The sequence below is a fragment of the Botryllus schlosseri genome, chromosome 3, assembly GCF_051294905.1.
Source record: "Botryllus schlosseri isolate E-star chromosome 3, Bs_hap1, whole genome shotgun sequence".
In the NCBI taxonomy this organism is placed as follows: Eukaryota; Metazoa; Chordata; class Ascidiacea; order Stolidobranchia; family Styelidae; genus Botryllus; species Botryllus schlosseri.
In genome coordinates, this window is record NC_137238.1 from 22,584,062 (window position 1) to 22,602,967 (window position 18,906).

The 18,906-nt window shown below is 40.6% G+C and overlaps 1 protein-coding gene and 1 long non-coding RNA gene across 2 annotated transcripts; both read right to left on the bottom strand.

Moving 5' to 3' along the window:
* Positions 1 to 777: 777 nt before the first annotated feature.
* LOC145436110 (uncharacterized) lies at positions 778 to 4,363 on the bottom strand. Its single transcript, XR_013914177.1, has 3 exons — positions 3,619 to 4,363; positions 3,018 to 3,176; positions 778 to 926 (listed from the first exon to the last, which is right to left on the bottom strand). It is a non-coding gene; the product is annotated as an uncharacterized LOC145436110 (long non-coding RNA).
* Positions 4,364 to 17,255: 12,892 nt separating this feature from the next.
* Positions 17,256 to 18,906, bottom strand: LOC145436111 (uncharacterized). The gene has a single exon (XM_080313391.1). It carries the CDS (start codon positions 18,255 to 18,257, stop codon positions 17,352 to 17,354), a length of 906 nt encoding a protein of 301 aa, XP_080169517.1. The 5' UTR covers positions 18,258 to 18,906; the 3' UTR covers positions 17,256 to 17,351.

The window sequence follows — 18,906 nt, forward strand, 5'->3', positions numbered from 1 at the left end:
CCGGAGCATTTTCAAAGACGAATTCCATCTTGTCTGTTTTTTTGTCAATATATAAATATTCCTCTGACGAAGAAACTCGCTTGCTGCTGTACTGGACCGCAGTGTTCTTGCTACTTTCGATACTTTAGTAATCGTAGAGTGGATCACAAGTCGTTTCGATAGTCCACCCAGCAAACACCCGATGTCCAGTTGACTTCCTGCGGAAAAGACGCAGGATGCCCAGTGTTACTTCCCTGGAGTGGATTTGTCGACTACTAGAAGCGTCCTAAACACTTCCTGAGTTGGTCTACTATGGACGTGGAGCGACTCCATATGGACTCATTGGATCTGCTGTGAACGTGACGTGACTCCCTATGGATGCGTCAGACCTACTGTGGACGCGACGTGACTCCCTATGGATATGTCATTTACCACCTGTTCTATTCCTCAGGATTACCATATCAGGACTCCCCTCCTAACCTGGTGCAATTACATGGAATTCAACATCATATAAACTAACGAACTGTTTATATTGGGTTACTGCAAAACGACAATTGCAAAATACAAGTACAACATTAACTAATGAACTAATACTGGTAAACAAAGTTCAGGCTTACGTGAAAAATCGATCAGGAAATCACTACGAATAAATGTGTCAGTGGGATTTTGCATATAACAGCAAGTTCTAAGTCAATTTTATATTACCATTACAAAAATTTCAATTGAAGTGCATCATGAAATTAGAAATAAACGTGTCACATGACTTTGAAAAAGTACAACTGCTAATACAACTAAAACAGGGAAAAGCATGGAGCAATCATAAGTAAAATTTACATTGCATATTATAAAACGATGCATCATTTGCACCGCATCATGTTAAGAGCGCGAGTGCGTATTCGCAATAAACTTGGTTGCAACAACAGTTTTCTTCTTGGTCTTTGTTTTGCCTGAAACATATACAACAATGTCAGCAAATCATTTGTAGAGCCACTCTGCTGACATAGCACATGAAATTTGCGTCAGAGCTGCTTCAATTTCTATTCCCTCATGCATTAATTGTGATCCGCTACTTCTACTTGTGCTGAGTGATAATTTATGACGATACTACAATGTCTACTCGAGCACGGGAGCTTCTGACGTTGTGATACAGGGTATGAAACCCGTCAATCAAATTATATTGTGGAAACACCTCAAGTACATACTTCAGTACTTTCCAGAACTTCTACTTTACCTAAAATAGTTTTGATAAGCCATGCATATCGCTGCTTGAGTGCTTGAACCCGAGTAGAAATACATTGCGTTACTCTTACTTGTACTAGACTACTGACGCTACAAATATTTCTAATTGAGTGCTGAACATGATTGCTTTCCTTATCTCTGTTTAAAAGCATACAACTACGACATTCCTCAAGTCTCCATATTTTGACCATGTCGACACTTGGAAGTAGTTTGATGTCTTGTAAATCGCTATTTATACTATTTAGTACGGTACTAACGATGAATACTTTGACCACCTTTATTTGGAACTTATCACCTACTACAACTAGGGCTTGCCACGAATCTGAATAGAGCAACGATAAGTCGAAACAGATGATCTTTTAGGGTACATAAATTGTATTCAACAAGAATTAGAATTCCGATTCTATGTACCACTGCGAGGCCTAAAAACATAGATTCGTCATATCGCAGAACACGGCACATGTAGGACGTAGCTACGCACGATCGTGTGAATGACAAATGTATTGTCTCAAAGTACAATAAAATAGGAATTATCTTAAATCTAAAAAACATTCTTCGATATGATGTAGAGCCGGTATTCATTTTCTTCGAATTCGCATACGAGATAGATATTTCAACTTTTCCTTGTTCATAATGTTGTCACATCATATAGAGCAGAGGCTTCAAATTCAAATGTGGTCGCAGGTCAATTTCCGGATTTTTGACGACGCAGCAAGATAGGGATATTCAATGTATAATTTCCATGTAGGCCTTATTTGACGGGAGCTTGCAGACAGGCATTCCACAAACATCTCGAGAATATAATTTACTATTGTATTATTCACGTTTGACACGAAAAAAATCACAGTTTTGAATATTTCAATAAAATTATTTTTGTGCTGGGCATAATTTGTCAAAATAATGAGTTATAGAGATGATGCAATAGGATGCATCATGACATCATCAAACTCTGGGTTATACTATTTCAGTTGGTGGACCTTTGACGTGTCACAGTTGTATTTTAAAATCTACTGAAATTTGATCTGCTATCAGAGCATTTGAGCGGTGTAGCCTAATCCGGGTTTTGATATAGTCGTGATAAGTAGGCTGTTGCTACTGTCATTACCAAAGTCAAATTAATTCAGAATTAGATGTTGGCTTCGATTATTATTGGAACATATCAACAACTTTAGCCATAGTAATAGCATTGTTTCTTAGCCTTAGCGATCGCACACTTCATGCTACTCATAAGATTTCTAGCAGCCCAAAATTTATTTTCAACACAATTTCTGATGGTACCTATATTAAAATCAGATAGTCAATTCACATAAAATTGCGCATAGCACGAGAACCACAGCATATAGGTCTAATTCCACGATGCATATCGTACCACAAAAGGGTCTACGGGCCCTGTTCAAAAACCCCTGGGATAGAATAGAGCACAAAATCTTCTTTTAGAACTTTTTACTTCATTTTGAAGTGAATTTTACAAGCCTGGTAAATGGCTAATTGTACAGTAGAAATTCAAGGCGTTGCAACTATTTAAACTCCGGTGCAAACAATATGTACTTTGACCACTAACTATGATTAAACGCTAAGAATGCCTACGCAACACCTCGACCAAATCTACTTTTTCAAACTTATTATTTGTATACTTTCCAGAAGTGCATTATCTACTTCCATTTCGAGTAGATCTAACGCAACTTTAAAGTTGTTACCTCTAGGTGTGTATAAATCCATAACATTACATCTACTTCAGTTCAAAAGATGATTACTTTCACAGCCTCTGGTTTCCATGAAGTGTATTCAATGTTTTATACCTTTTGACTGTTTCCTGAGGATGACGCAGCACCGATTTTACAGCAACGCTTGTTCCATGTGGCAGTAGTTCTTCCGAACGTTTTTGGTTCCAGTCATCAAGACATACTTTGCAGTGTTCTTGACGTTGTTGAACACTATCAATTGAAGACATTGCCGATCTAAATAATCAAAGATATTATAATGTTTGTAGTGAAGCCATTTGTCAAGAAGCCAAGCCAGGAATCTAGAATATCCTGTAAAAAAAAGACAATGAAGTTCAAGCTGGACCATTCGCACATTCTACTCACTACAATGACTAATCAGTAGGGCTGAGCACATTGGTATGGTTACTCAAATCTCGAACGAGTATCAATTCTTATGATTCGAGCCAAGTATGTGACTATTTTCAAGACAGCCTACTGAAATTACACGCTCTGTGCCACTATTACAATGCAGTTTATAATAAAATTATAGTTCCACCCAGCACGTTTTAGCAGCCCGATTGCGAACCACCGTCAATTGTATATTTCCGCATCATCGATGGCACTTTTTTCAGGGTAATAAAATGCTAATTAATGAAATATCATAAATCATCATATATAGTTTGTAACTTCAACTTACATAATTTAACATCTTGATCCATGAACAATGCACCACTGCGGCGCCTTCCTCTGAAGTTTAGAACTACATAACATTGCCTGTTCAATATCTAGTCTCCTGGTAGAAATGAAGTAACTTTGTATACACAAACACAGATATGTCCCATCCATATATAGTAAGAATCCATTGATAATAAGGTTGTGTTTTCTTATCGACGGCAAGATGACCATGAGCAATCAGCCTTCCTTAGGGCCCATCCATAGCCTACTTTTTTGATACTGCTGCAATGTAGGCAATGTTTCCGTGTATATATACTAATATCGAAAGTTATAATCAAGCAATAAAAGTATGCGCGGAGGCCGTGCCAACATTGCGGTAACATTGCCAACAACCCGTCTGCACCAGGCCATGAACATGTTAAGTTTATAGAGTTTATAATTGGTTTAGTGTTTGAGTATCCTTTGATTAGAGCGAGGTTAAAGATGGGCTAACAAACTATTATAATGTTGTTCCTAAAATACCGTACCCTAAATATAAACCAATATTGCCAAAAATTCTTACATGTTCACTGAAAGCCTCAATTATTTTATTAACGCTATTATAGATGGTTATGGTTATATACTGTTGTGGACACAAAAATATGAAAATGGATGTTAATGTGATGCTACAATCTTCATGCATCCACAAATTCAGCAATCTCACATTCCATAAAGGAACATTCCACATTTCTGTAAGCCTATACATAACATTTCAAAATTCAGTATATACCGATGTTATAAAATACCGGTACATTACTTTATGCGGCATCTGGTTTGCTGATTGGGTCCTGCAGTCCTAGGAAATCCTTGTAAAACTTTTCACAGGATGCACATGAAATGGCAAGTTATTGCTTGTGAGACATTATGGAACAGAGCACAATAAATCAGACTTCTATGATCAATACATTATCATATAGTATCAAATGTAGCCTACTACAAGAATTATCGGCTTGCATGAGTTACCGATTAGCAGCGGGTCGATCAATTCCGTCTGTAGGTGATATTACAGCCGTGTCACTATAATCATATAATCGAATTCATTATATCGCATCAGCAGTTCATGATGATCGAGACTATTGCTGTTTATTAAATATAGCACTCAAATACCAAGCTCCCTGCCCTTCCGGTACTCATGATAGAGACATCTCACAGTCCACGCTGTTAACGTTTCCAATTATGAACTAAACCATTACTGTGATAATTCGTCCCTCCGCCATTGCTACATACGGTGATCAAATTGAATTAAACGCGCTGCGCATGCGCGATGCTCGCCAAATAGAAGAAGGCGGGCTTCTGGTTTTATGGTTGGATGAATCTGAAGCAACAGGCGTGTTCGACTCCATTATCGAATTAGCCGAGAGGATTGCTTACTGCGTTGTTCCGTGATTGGAATAGTCATCACAATCCCATCATGACGATTATCAAGTTCTGATATCGGAATATTTCACATGCATTACGAGTATTTGCCCCTGATGTGGGCATTTTCGACCCAGTAATGTCACAATAAAATAAGCCACTGTGTCTCTGTATCGCACATTATATCGAGCCTCTTTAGCACTGTGCGACCGCAATGATCGACAGCCGGGCTTGTGAAGTTCCACGCGATGAGAAAGTCACACCATATCAACATTCACGGCTTCACTCCACTAGATTTCACTTGTATCATGACTGTATTCAACACAACGTATTCAGCATTGACTGCAGAATAATGCACATTTGAGTTCATAGAAACGATTTCCCAGTAAGGACATCCAAATCAACTCCTGTGTTGGTGGCATCCAGGCATCACACTATTATGACATCCACTGGAATGGTCATTGGTGACTGGCATAGGAGCACTCTTAAAGTTACTTCCTCTGGGGGTCTCTTGGAGTTACATAATTGGACGTCAATTTGTGACCTACTGAGCAAGTCCTCAGTCACTAAAAGTGGGACGTGGGACGACTGGGCACAATTGTGGACGTACCCGTAAGTCCGTGGGAGATCGGGTGTTTGCTTGGCATCTTCTGATTCATCGGGTAACTTGCCTTTTATATCTTTCAGAGCGTGCACGATACACAGTTGCATTGTGTGAGCAAAACACGATAACCTATTCGGCAGCAGACATGGGGTGATTACTTCGTGAATGTAATCGATTGCGATTACGATTACTTCTGAATGACGCGATTACGATTACGATTACGATTACAGCAAAATCAGGAAGTAGTCGATTACAACTACGATTACATTGGAAAAGTAATCACGATTACATTTATTTTGCATCTTAAAAGTTATATTGGAAGACAATATATGGACTGCGCTGAAAGGCCTAATGAGATAACAACTTTCTTTATAAAAGATGCGACATTTGTTTGTTACGTCATAAAGTAGCCATTGCCTATTTTATAGTGGACGATTTATCGCACCCTACGATTTGCATTCTTGCTACGTCCACAGCTGCCACACCAAAAATTTCCTAATAGGGTGGAGAGCGAGCTCGAAAGGGAATAAAAAGTATTTCGTAAACCAACACAAATTATAGACTATTTTAGAGAGATTTCATGAACTTGAAAATTGTCTACGAGCATCGCGATTTAAATGTCTCTATATAGCTTGATTTTGAAGTACAAACGTCTCCTCCTAAAAAAAAGCATGCATAATTTATAGTAACAGGCATTTAGGTGCCAGTCAATACCGCGCCACGACACAGCAAAAGACATATGCAGTTTCGGCTCACTTGCGAATCCACGAAGTGTGCTACTAATGAAAGACATTGGCCGAAACTTGGGGTATGTGTCCATTGCCAATAGCCGCGCTGGGTGGGCGTGACTAATAGTCTGGTCCGTCCAATTTGAGCCCACAATGCAAATGCCACCCGGGCACTCACAGAGCATTAAAGAAGTGGCAATTTGTGTGTGCGTCTCACGCAAGTATTTCTTTTAGTCTGCTCGGTCTGGGCCAGTACAATATCTCTTTGATTACATAACAGACCGGAGGTCACGAATAAACAACATACCCTAAACCTAAAGTAATTATTACAAGATACCAGATGGTATAATTATGAATTACGTGCCCTCAGCTCATCAGGTAAATCTGACCATCGGGGGGCTGAGAGAGGATTTAAAATGAATAGTAATATAATGCAATTTACCAATATTATTGACGAAATTAAATTTTCAACTTAAAAATTTAGTACCTTATGGGGGCCCAAGACCAACGTTTGGAGTGGGCGACGATTTGCTGTTTTGGTCCTGATTCTAGCTACAAGCCACGCTAACATTATATATGAGCCGATGGCTATGGCGGCAGGTCCAAATGTTGAGTAAAGAATTGTGAAATAACGATTGGCGCCCGTTTCAAGTAGAATCATATGAGAATAAGAGAAAGTGAACATAAAATTCTGCCTTCAACTTAATACAGATAATGTAATACAAGCGGCCATTACGAGAAACGGCTCGGTTATGATATATATCAGCAGCTGTTGATTTTTAATGCTTCGTCGTGGAAACCGTAATGTTTTATTTGACGAGTAGGCCTACAAAATTCCGAACCTTTGTCCGGTGTACGTACGTACGTTCGTGCTACATAAGCCTACTGCTCGCCAATTAGCAGCAACGGTAAAACTGCGTTTAACTAAGCATAACCAAACATCAATACAAAAGTTACCATTTTAAACTAGGCAGAGTGGTGATTAACTATCCTGATAACCTGATATACAGCAGGGTGAGCGTTCTTACAATCACACCAATGTACATCGGATATCTATTTGCTATGTATGGATAGCTGGATACTTCATACTTACGCAATGACTAGCATAGCTAATAGGTCATTTCTGACGTAATAATGAGCAGTGTCATTTGTAAATCTGACGTTTGTGCTATCACTAACAGGTATAATCCTTGTTCACGAATGTTCACTGTTCAGTTTATGTCATAGTGCTGCACAAATGAAAAGTAATCGTTCTTTCACAAAGAAATCGATTAAATATGGGAAGTAGTCGATTACGATTACGATTACTTGTGATTTTTTTCGAATGTAATCGATTGCGATTACGATTACTTGAAAATGCTGTAATCGTCGTAATCGATTACGATTACTAATCGCGATTACCCCATGTCTGTTCGGCAGCAGTGCTAAAAGCGTATTGAGATCTGTTTCGGCGTGTTGGAGATTTTCCTCGCAACTAAAATCTAAGTCTTCATGAGTCGTCATCTCAGCAACTTCTTGATCAAGTTCCTTCATATCTATAAGCGTCAATTCGAATGCTTTTTTCATCGAACTAGCGTTGTCGCTTATAATGCGCCTCACTTTGCCGTCGATGTGGTATCTCATGACCACATCTTCATATCTGTTGGCTATGTTGACGGCGGTGTGTCTTTCGGCAAAATGTTCGCAGCACAAAAGACGAGACTTTAGCTCAAAGACGTTGTCAACGAAGTGTGCCGTAAATCCGATGAAAGAACGCATTTGGCGGTTGGTCCAAATATCAACGGTGACGTACACACTAGTTAAATCTTTCATTTCAGCTGTGATGCTGTTGACGATGAGCTTTTCACTAGAGGGAAGGTGGGTCTCTTTGATCGTTTGCCGATGAGGAATTGCATAATTATCATTGAGTTCCTCGATAAGCTCGCGAAAGCTTGGTTTGTCAACAATTGAGAGTGGCAGTGATGCACAAGCCATGCTCTTAAGTATAAGCCTGGTTATTTGTCTCTGCTTCGGATGCTGCTTGGAATACTTCCTTTTATGGTCACTACCAAAATGTTCAGTTATCATCGGCTGAGACTTTCCTGTTATTGCATGAGTTTTCGAAGTTGATGCACGGAAACACTCGCGGTCGTTTGACTTTTTCACAGCTTCGGCTTTCACAGCTTCAGCTTTGGTTTCCACGTACTTTCTATAATCCTTTGGGTGCTTGCAAGAGAGATGAGCCTCCCAGTTGGACAATGAGTTTTTGAACCCCTTAAATTCAGATTTTTTTGCCTTCTTCTTCACGCAGAGAAGACACCGTGCAATAGGACGTCTTGCATCTTTGTCGACAAGCTCATAGTACAGGCGAAGTGATTCTGGGAGTTCGTTATCATTGTCTAGCTTCTCTCTAGCAGAATGACTTGAATCAACCTTCCAGTTCATATCTTTTGGAGAGTCGTTCATGTTAATATTCAGCTCCACAATAGTGCGTATTATTACGGTACGTACACGCAACTCGAACACTAACTGCGAGACACGCTGTGTATGTACCGGTAGGCCTACTTTACCTTGATTGTCACGTTGCCAGCCTGCATTGTGTCGTATCAGACAACATGCTGCTGAGACTGTATGGCTATTATTTGTCACAACAACGACTAACTGTCCGGTGTAAGGCGGATTGGGTCAGGTTTTCATTGTGCAAGAGGTATATTCTTGTTAACTTGCTACGAAATGTCGAAGACAAAGCGGCGTTTTCAGGAAAACAATAAATTAGATTAGAATTAAAATTAGAGCATAGCGGCGTTTCACTAATTAGATTAGAATTAGAGAATAGGAACATTTCACAAACTAGATTAGAATTAGAATTAGAGCAAATCAACATTTCACAAATTAGATTAGAATTAGATTACTGGCATTTCGCTCTAATTTAGTGTAATTAGACAACTAGAATTTTCTAGTTGTCCAAGTCTGGGCCCTGCTGGAATACCTGGTTACTTCAGCATTAACTTCCAGCTAATAAATAATCGAAAGTATTTTCGTTGCTGTAAGCCAGGGGTCAGGAACCTATGGCTCGGTTTCTCTGGGCTCCTCCTCACAATCTCATCCGTGTATGCAGTGTCTTATAAAAGCCTAGCAGTGAGCCGGCCTGTAAGTCGGCAGCTACGGAATAAAAATGGAGAATATTGGCCTGGTGCAAATGGCCATAATAGTTGAAAAATACCGTGAATACTTCAAAACAGACAATCGCGCTGGCAGCATTGCAGAGTGCGGCTATAAAGTCCGGAGCCATGAGGGAGACTTTAACGGCAGAACACATTTCTGTAGTAGAAAGGGAATGTGCTATTTTCAAACTAGGATCGCGTGATAGGTTGCACAGAGCAAATATCAAGCTTAACTCTTTTGCGTTCGTGCCCATGGCCAATGTATAATATCAAATCTTGAAAATGAAATATATCCGATTTCAATCGATGACCGAATGAACTGCTGATCTTGAGCAGTGGTTCCCAACCTTTGTTGGAGTGGGAGCAGCATTTCAAATTTCTGAGTACGTTGGGAGCCGCACAAATACACTCATTAGTAGGGCCATTTAAAGTCATTAAAGTCATATTTTTTTCTATGCATCAGTAAGTCGTGAAATCAATTTTAACGCAAAAATCGCATCCATATGGGGTATATTAAGAAAGTTATAAAGTCATATAAAGTCATATTTTCCTTGTTAGGTCATATTTGAGTTATAAAGTCATATTGTTGTATACTTTAAATAAAAAGTGTTAATTGAAGCAATTACGCACTAAGAAAGTAAGGCAATTTCTGATTGTAATTTCTACTGTAAGGTTAGCCTACATAACATTACAGTCGCAGACCTATGAGGTCACACATTGCATTAAGAGGTCACATATTGCATTGTGTTGCTACACGATCTGTTTTACTTCTGTGCACTGAAGTGGGACGTAATTTGAAGTTCAGAGACTTCACAAGTAAAAGAAATAGTCAACGCATGGGAAGCTGAAGGAGTTATTGTAAAGAGCGTCAAAGATTCAGTGAACGATCCAAAGTTGACGAGTCAGTTAGCAGAAATATGCCTCCACTATAACAATATCTCAAACTTGATACTGAAAATGCAAAGTTGTACGTACACTATCAAAGAGGCTCATGCTGATCTAAATGCCCTCGATTTCGGAAAAGATCCGCTTGAACTCAAAAATTACATTAAGAAGCGATTGGACAAAAACGATGTGAAACAAATTATGGAGCTACAAAGACAAGACATTTCACCAGCGCTGTATGCAAAACTGCAGAAGTGTCAACAAACATCAGCGTCTGTGGAGCGCTCATTTTCCTTACTAAAATCATTTTTACGTCCAAATGGTAACTTTAAAGACTCCAACATTCCACATTACATGAAACTGTACTACAAAAGTGGTTTAAAATAAAAATGGATGTGTATTACTGTTATGTTGTTCATGTTTTACTCGTCAGTTCCATGAGTGACGTTGGTTACATGTAAAAATATACGATTTTCGCATAAAGTCATATAAAGTCATATTTTCCCAAAAATAAAGTCATATAATTGAGTTTTTAAGGTCATATAAAAATGGCCCTACTCATTAGGTGTAACAAAAATTATAAAACATGAAAGCACGTACCGATGAATAGCAACACTCACAAGACAAAAAATGCCCAAATCAATCTAATGTCCTACTTGGCTTGAAGGCGTGTGTCAATTCGATGCGTATTTCCAGAGAATGCAGTACGCAGTAGCTTCTTTAGGTGGTCATCGGTCAACCGATTGCGATATTGAGTTTTGATTCTGACCATTTTGATAAAACGTGCTTTTCATACATAAGTTGATCACAATAGACAATCGTTTTTCTGGGCATTGGTTATCACGTTGAGATACTCTACCTACCTCTGGAACTTGACTCCAATATTCAAGTAAGTCTTCACTTTTAAATGATTGCTTGAGCTCGATATCCGACTGCATGTCGAGCAACTCAAGTTGATAATTACTAGGGGCAGTGGTCACATTAACTGCAATAGGATTTGAATACCTTTTCATGATGGGTAAAATACATTCATTCCGTCCATGCGGAGGTTGAACTCGTGAATAAAGTTGCTGATAAGCCAGTTGTATGCATCAAATGATCCATTGGTTTGATTGTCAGATACCGTTGGAAAATGTGTTCTAGCACCACCTGCACCTAAATCTAGTGGTGAGCTGACTCAAATTTGAGTACCGATCCGAACGCATTCGAGTGTAAGTATACTTTATGGCGTGAGTTGAGTAACGAAATCGTTGCTGAGCAGAGAATAGCTACTCGACAGCAGAGCAGTTTGTATCCACCCTAAATTATAAACTTCAGACTCCATGCCAAGCAAAGGTAATTTTTTATATGATTTCTATTGTTATAAATTGATTTTTTGTGGGATTTTAAAACGTCAACGGAAGCTGCACGAAGGCTAGCTGGAAGCCGCATTCTGCTTTCGGAACCGCTGCTGGGATTCACTGCTCTTGAGTGCTTTTTTCAATTATTTCATAGCAGGGTTCGGGAACCTTTTTCGTCCGAAGAGCCATATTGGCTGCATATTTTCCATTGTAACACCCAAAGAGGCATGCATGTCAAAATTGTTACGTCACAATTGACATTCTGTGACTTCATTGAAGCATTTAATCGACGTGCTCTTCGTATTTTCTCTGTAAAAATTCATACTCATCATGCTGGTCGCCTTATTTTAGCATGCGAAACTTAAGTTAAATGAATCTTTTGCAAGTTCTATATTTTTGAATGTATTTTTGTGATAGCCAGTTATGATAATTCTCGAAGCTCAAGACAAGTAACATTCAGATTTCCATCAATTATAGACAACAGTAAATGCGTGAATCTACGATTTACACGCTTTTTTACAGGTAATGTGTCTTTTGGTGTGATGCGGGAACGACTGCCCAGTACTCACCTTCGCAGGCGCAGTCCAGATTTTGAACATATGTATTCTCAAAATCGCTCAATTTGCATATTTATTGTTCAAATAGGAAGCGCGAAAGACACAGGCGAGATACATATGGATATGGCCCAAGCCTCATCTGTGGTAGCGCAGTTCATCGTAAACGGCTCATAATTTATATTACCTTATATTAATTTACTGTAATTGTCGCACCGATTCTAAAAATCTAAACATTGATCGACTTCTCAATTTACAAAGTATTCAGCGGTAACATAACGTTGCGCTACACGCATATGGCAGATACAGAAAGCTACCAACTGATCAAGAACGTGGATACTGGATAGCTATCGTGCTGTTTCCCACTTGGATTTGTAATTGTAAATGACACTGTCAAGGCAGTTCATTTCTCCCCGTAGATCGGGAAGACAATGTGTATTTGAAATCTGAATTATTATACAGGCGTCACCATGTCTGCTATATTCCCTCTGATAAATCGACGTACGGTGCAATCCGAGCTTTCGCTGCGCGTGGTGACGGGTACATCGAATTCTTGAGGTAGCCTATATTCGTCACTGGCGCGACAACCACTTAGATTTGAAAATTTTGTGAATGTGGTCCGAGCCGCTTACCCTGGATGCACTAGTGTCTTGACCTATTAAAGACATGTTTATGCTGCCAAGTGAATAATTAATCTGGGCCGCATGGAAATTTACTAACAAGTCGATGCAATATTGATAAAATACGCACAGAATTGAAAATTTGTCTAAGAGCCATATCTTATACCCAAAAAAGCCATATATGCCTCCCGAGCCATAGGCTCTCGACCACTCTTTTGTAGGCTTTTATCCTATAATCCCGTTGAAGAATGCGAACCGCACCCAATAAGCAATTTGTTTACTATTGTACGATTTACTGAAATAATAGGAATTTTCTCGATTTAGAGCAGTGGTTCCCAACCTTTTTGTCTTCATTCCCCACTTCAGATTCACTCCGAGCTTTCATTCCCCACTACCCAAAATTTATGTGATTGCGGAGCAGCTATTTGCTTGTTTGAGTACACAAGACACAACCACACCTGTACGCAGTACCGTAACTGCCGCACCCAAAAACCCCCAATTTGGGGGGGGGGCGAGCTCGAAGGGGCCCAAAATTATTTCGTGAATTAGCATAGATTATGAGTATTTTTTGAAAATTCATGCAATTTTTTCAAACATTTTTCGCGCTGCGCCCGATTTCAAGTTGCCAAATGTCTTGAATTTTGAGTCCTCTTCCCCCAAGAAAAAATACGCAAGATTTATAGAAATAGGCATGTCGGCATTGGCCATTACTGCGCCACGATTTACCAAGACATATAAAGTTTTACGCCATGTAACCTGTGACTCCAAGAAGTGGGCCAGGACGATCGGCAGAGAGAAAACCTTGGCCGAAAACGACCGCCCGTATGTTGACCGAAAACTTCGTTATATATACAAAATGCAAATAGGTTTAATTGTCCATAGGCACCTAAATGACTGGCGCCGAATATACCTGTCTTGGCAATCTGAACCTCGCAAGACAAATACCATCCCGCAGGAAAAAATTATATGCCAGTGAAGAAATACCAATTTGAAATCGTGTACGTCTTTTACTTTAGTAGCCTATACGTTTGGGCGATTCTATATATTTTGATATAGCAGACAGGAGGTCACTAAATAACATCATGTTACGGAGTCATATCAAAGGGCCCTACAGTTTCCAAGACACCTCACCCAACTCTACCGGTAAATCTGATTACGTGAGCAGAGAGGACATGAAATTGATAGCAATAGATATGCAATTCCCTATCTTTTTGACCGATTTTATCATGATTTATCGAAAATTTTCGCGCCTTGCGCTGCCTCACTGCACAGTACGGCTAATTTCGAGGCAAAAGCGAACAACGTGATTGGGTTTAGGTTTATCACCCTATGGTAGTCCAAGACCCACGTTTTTTGGGGGGGACCTGACGAAGTGCTGTTTTCTTCCCGCCAACGAGTATACGCCCGAAGGTATTTAATTATTATTGAGGGGTCCTACCTTTTCAAACACACCTCCCCTGTAAATCTGATTACGTGAGCAGTGAGAGGATAAAAATTGATAGCAATATATATGCAATTCCCGATCATATTGGCCGATTCAATCATGAATTATAGAAATTTTTCACGCTTCGCGCGTCTAGGCGAGAAAAGCACCCTCAGTCTAAGGCGAACAATGTAGATGACAAGTATAACGATAAACAGCGGATAGCGTGAGGGGGTTGTGGGGGGCTTCGCCCCCCAGAGGTTCGGTTCATCATCATGTGGGAGGCCTAAGACCAACGTTTCTTGGGGGGGGGGGGGCTCACGAAGTGCTTTTACGGCCCTGCCTGTACGCAATACAATCGCCTATAACTGCAACATAAAAACGTATGGTGAACCGATACTGCTAACCCTCCAAATTTTGCGAAAACGTTACTTCACGTCATACGGGTCGTGCTAGATGCGTTTGTGACGCCAAGATAGGTTACCCGGACTTAAAAAATGAGATTTTGTCAACAACACGCAATGAAATGTTCTATACATACATTCCAGAGCAGTTAACTTGTAACGGTAATTGAGCATGTGTCTCCGTAAATATGTAAACTGTCCTGTATATAGTGTTTAACAAATGGGTGTATTCCCCACCAGAAACCATTGTATTCCCCACCAGTGGGGAATTCCCCACCGTTTGGGAACCACTGATTTAGAGACATCCCATCACAATATTGCTGCAGCAATATTGCAGATATTTCAATGACAAAACCATAATGTCTGGATATCGACATAAATAGGCTTTTTGGAGCACAGAACTTCAATATTGCAGCCAACAATACGTTCGTATTGCAAATTTATTCCACTCGAAGCTTTTCGACTGGCTCTCTTCAGGAGTGACTGCCAGTAAATAAGGTTAACCAAGTCCTAAATATCGAAAGAATTTTGTCGTGGTGACGTAATAATGACAAGTAGGCCTACACAGAGTCGCGAACGGGAGTAGACAACGCACGCACTTGTAAACCTAATTTAACCGCTGAAGCCCTCCCAGGTAGAGGGCTGGCGGGAATCGTCCTGCTGAGAGCTAACTGCGGGTTGCGTACGGACCTCCTGGAGGGTGCCCCCAGTGCCCAGCTGTGTCCCTGTCTGGCCTCTGACCCTTTGGTCACCGGGTCTCCGATCAAATTGTCTCTGTCTGCCCCCGACCGAACGCCTCTTGTTTGGGGGGCTTACACATCTCTCTGGAAGCGAGCCGGTTGGGAGTTGGGTTGACGCCTCGTCTAGAAGGACATAAGCCGTGGAGCCTGCGGGGGCCAGGGTTGAGTATTACGCCGTCACGCAATACCCCAAAAAGTGACCGCTATGTGTCCGCCCGTCTGAATACTCGAACCCGCCCACTGGACTGAGCCCCGAGAGTGGTGTCGCGGTCGCTCCTATAAATCCTGAAGCCGAAGCTCCCAGATCGAAATGGATGCGCAGTTCGCTGCCATCAGCATACGTGGGACCTAGCCCGTTACCTTGTGATAGAATGGGGCAAAAGCGAGGCGAACTTTTTAGATGCAGGCATGGCTAAGGTGATTCTTGCATCCATTCGGTATGGCTAAGGTGGGCCGATGACCGTTGTCTTTATGATTACAACGCACACAAAATCAGCTGTAAAACAGCCGAACGAAAAAAAAAAAACACTAATGGAAGATTCCCAGCTTGTAGAGATGTTCCTTCTGGCGACAGTGGATCGGCTTTTGCCGCTTTATGATAGTTGATTCAAGGACCTTTAAATGCAAAAGGGAACGACCACGAGCAACGTGCCGATGCGACAGTCGGTATATGGGTCGCACATCTCAGCGCTTGCAACATAGAAATCGTCAACACGTCGCTCGTCAAATTAGGAATTCGCAGGGTGATGACATGGCTTTTCCATCATCACAGTCCCTAGTTACCATGCGTGATTATGAATAAGTAACAGCATGTCATTCTGCCGTCGGACAGCACCTCTTGAAACACCCAGAGTGTGCAAAACATTACAATAACAATCAGTTTTCCATAGGAAAGAAGGAACATCTCTATACGCTGGGAATCTTCCATTAGTGTTGTTTTTTCGTTCGGCTGTATTACAGCTGATTTTGTGTGCTTTGTACCGTAACCGTGCGTTGTTTACTACCGTTCGTGGCTCTGTGTACCCGTCATTATTACGTCACAACAACAAAATTCTTTCTATATTTCGAACTTGGTTAACCTCATTTACTGGCGGTCACTCCTGAAGAGGGCCAGTCGAAAAGGTTCGACTGGAATAAATTTGCAATATGAACGTATTGGGATATCGACTTCATCTATGCATATATAAGGTTATAGAAAACAGACAGAAACATCGAGAAATAATTCAAAAGTACCCACATTACGGTGGACCCACTTTTTATCATGTTAGGGTATTATGTGAATTCAAAGGTGGTCAAAATAGTCAGCAGTGGTACTTTATTCGAAAATAAATTAATGCAATTGCATGCAGAAGTAGCTATTTCAGAGACATGTCAGAACTGCTACAAGTGGAATTAGAAAATTAAGATGTGAAAACTACTCGAGTATGTATAGGATTGGCATAGCGGTCGACAATTGATCGGTTATCAAGATCTTTTCAGTTTCTGAGCGGCTGAATCCCATCGCAGGATACCACACTGCTTTAACCCCATGAAGACTTGTCTCATCTACCGCAAAAATGATGATCACAGTTCGCTTTGAAAAGGCAATAAAAACCTGCGGCAATATTGATAAATTAGACGTGAATAATGTTCCGACTTGGAAATTTATTAAAGAGCCATATTTTATCATCGAAAGAGTCGTATATAGCTGTCGAACCATAGGTACCCGTTCCCTGAAGTAGACCAATAACATATTAACTTGAATAAATAGTAGAAATAGGCCAGACCTACTTGAGTGCCCCGAATAATTAGAACTACTTAGTCGCTGACCAACCATGTAAATTTTGTGCGACAGAAATGTATTCCAATTATGGATCAGGCAGATATACGATCACCGAAACATAGAAACATGATTCAATTCTAAAAGTTGGGCCATCAGGCTATTTTGCTTCCATTCGCTCGGTATCAACATTCGAATTGTTATAAGACGGTGGTAGCATCATTTGTGGGGGAGTGTTGTTCACCTGCTCTGCTGGATTCGCTGCTTGAATTGGTCTGCTAGCTTGCGCGTATCCGTTCGCTTGCACCTGCTGCACGTGTGACAGCACGGCTTGACCGTTCAGACCCGGGATATACTGTAGCTCTGGCTGGTAGGCAAAGTTCGAGTGAGTAGGGGTGTAAACGACTGGCTGTGTCAATCTTGAATCTATCTTGCAACAATTTCCTCGGCAACAGAACGCAGCGTGTATAATCGTTAGGATCGACGATGCAGAATTTAGTATAACTATGACTGCATGTAGTGCGATTAGTGCAGATGAATAATAAGATGATGCGGCTGCAAGGCCGGATATGACCGTCGAGGATAATGTGAATATTGTGGTGATAATGGCCATGGTCATATTTGCGATGAACATGCATCTGGAACGACTAGACTTGATGCATACTGCCAGAATCCCTGTCACGACAACAAATGTACCTCCCCATATCCCGGCCGATATATGCGTGAAATATGATGATCGGTAACGGTAGTAATAGTTGGGGTTGTAACTAATCAGATTCCAATACGACTCTATTTCGCTGCTGGTGATAGATAGAGTGATTATGCTTAGTAGAATCGAAAGTCCGCCCAATACTATTTCCGCAATGCCAAATCCAAAAATCGCGGTCCTGTTTCTTTGGCCCGGATCGTTCTGCGTCCCTGGTGCTGCCACGACTCCTTGTCCTTGTGCAATATGCGTTGTCGACAACATCATACTAGTCGATCGGTGTCCGTCATTCTCTCCAGTCATAGATTGGGGATGCATTTGAACGATTGGTGAATGCTGAAGTGTGGCCGGAGTCGCCATTATTTGGCTAAATAATATTTTCGCACCTGAGAAGATATTACTAAATACATCTGTAACTAAAACGTAAATCGAGGTAGCTTATAGTTAGCAATATTTTGCACGTTGAGCACACGCTATCAACTATAATGCTACTCGTGAGGAACAGACGATTATTCTGACTGTTATCTCTCTCGAAGCCCAATATTAGATTCAGAATCGTATCAATCAGGTACTCGATGTAGCCCAGCCCTGAGTCTCTCGTGATTATGGCTGGAAAATGTAGTAGCTGACCGATTGGATTCCCCTTCGTCTCGCGTCGCGCATTTTAGCCTATCTATATATCTATCTAACAATATATAATTATTACGATAATCACAAGCGCTGCCACAATGTAAATTTGGTCGGGGTGAATTTTTCAAAATCAAAACGTGACTTCAGAAATATTCATTGCGTCGTGTTGGGTGGCGGCTGTCTGTCTTCCTGTCAATGGCGACAATCTAGCTAGACATATAAACCCCTATTCTTCAGAAACAAAACATCATGACCCCCTAGAAAGATGATGGTGGGCCGTTTCTGATTCCTTCATTGTGTATATGGGTCTAATAAGAAAGCGTTTCACAGCTAACTTGATGGCTACATTATACTTCTACCGCCATCTATTTCTATACAT

What these genes read in the sequence shown, in the direction of transcription:
- LOC145436111 (XM_080313391.1), bottom strand. Translation starts at nt 18,257, where the DNA reads ATGGCGACTCCGGCCACACTTCAGCATTCACCAATCGTTCAAATGCAT.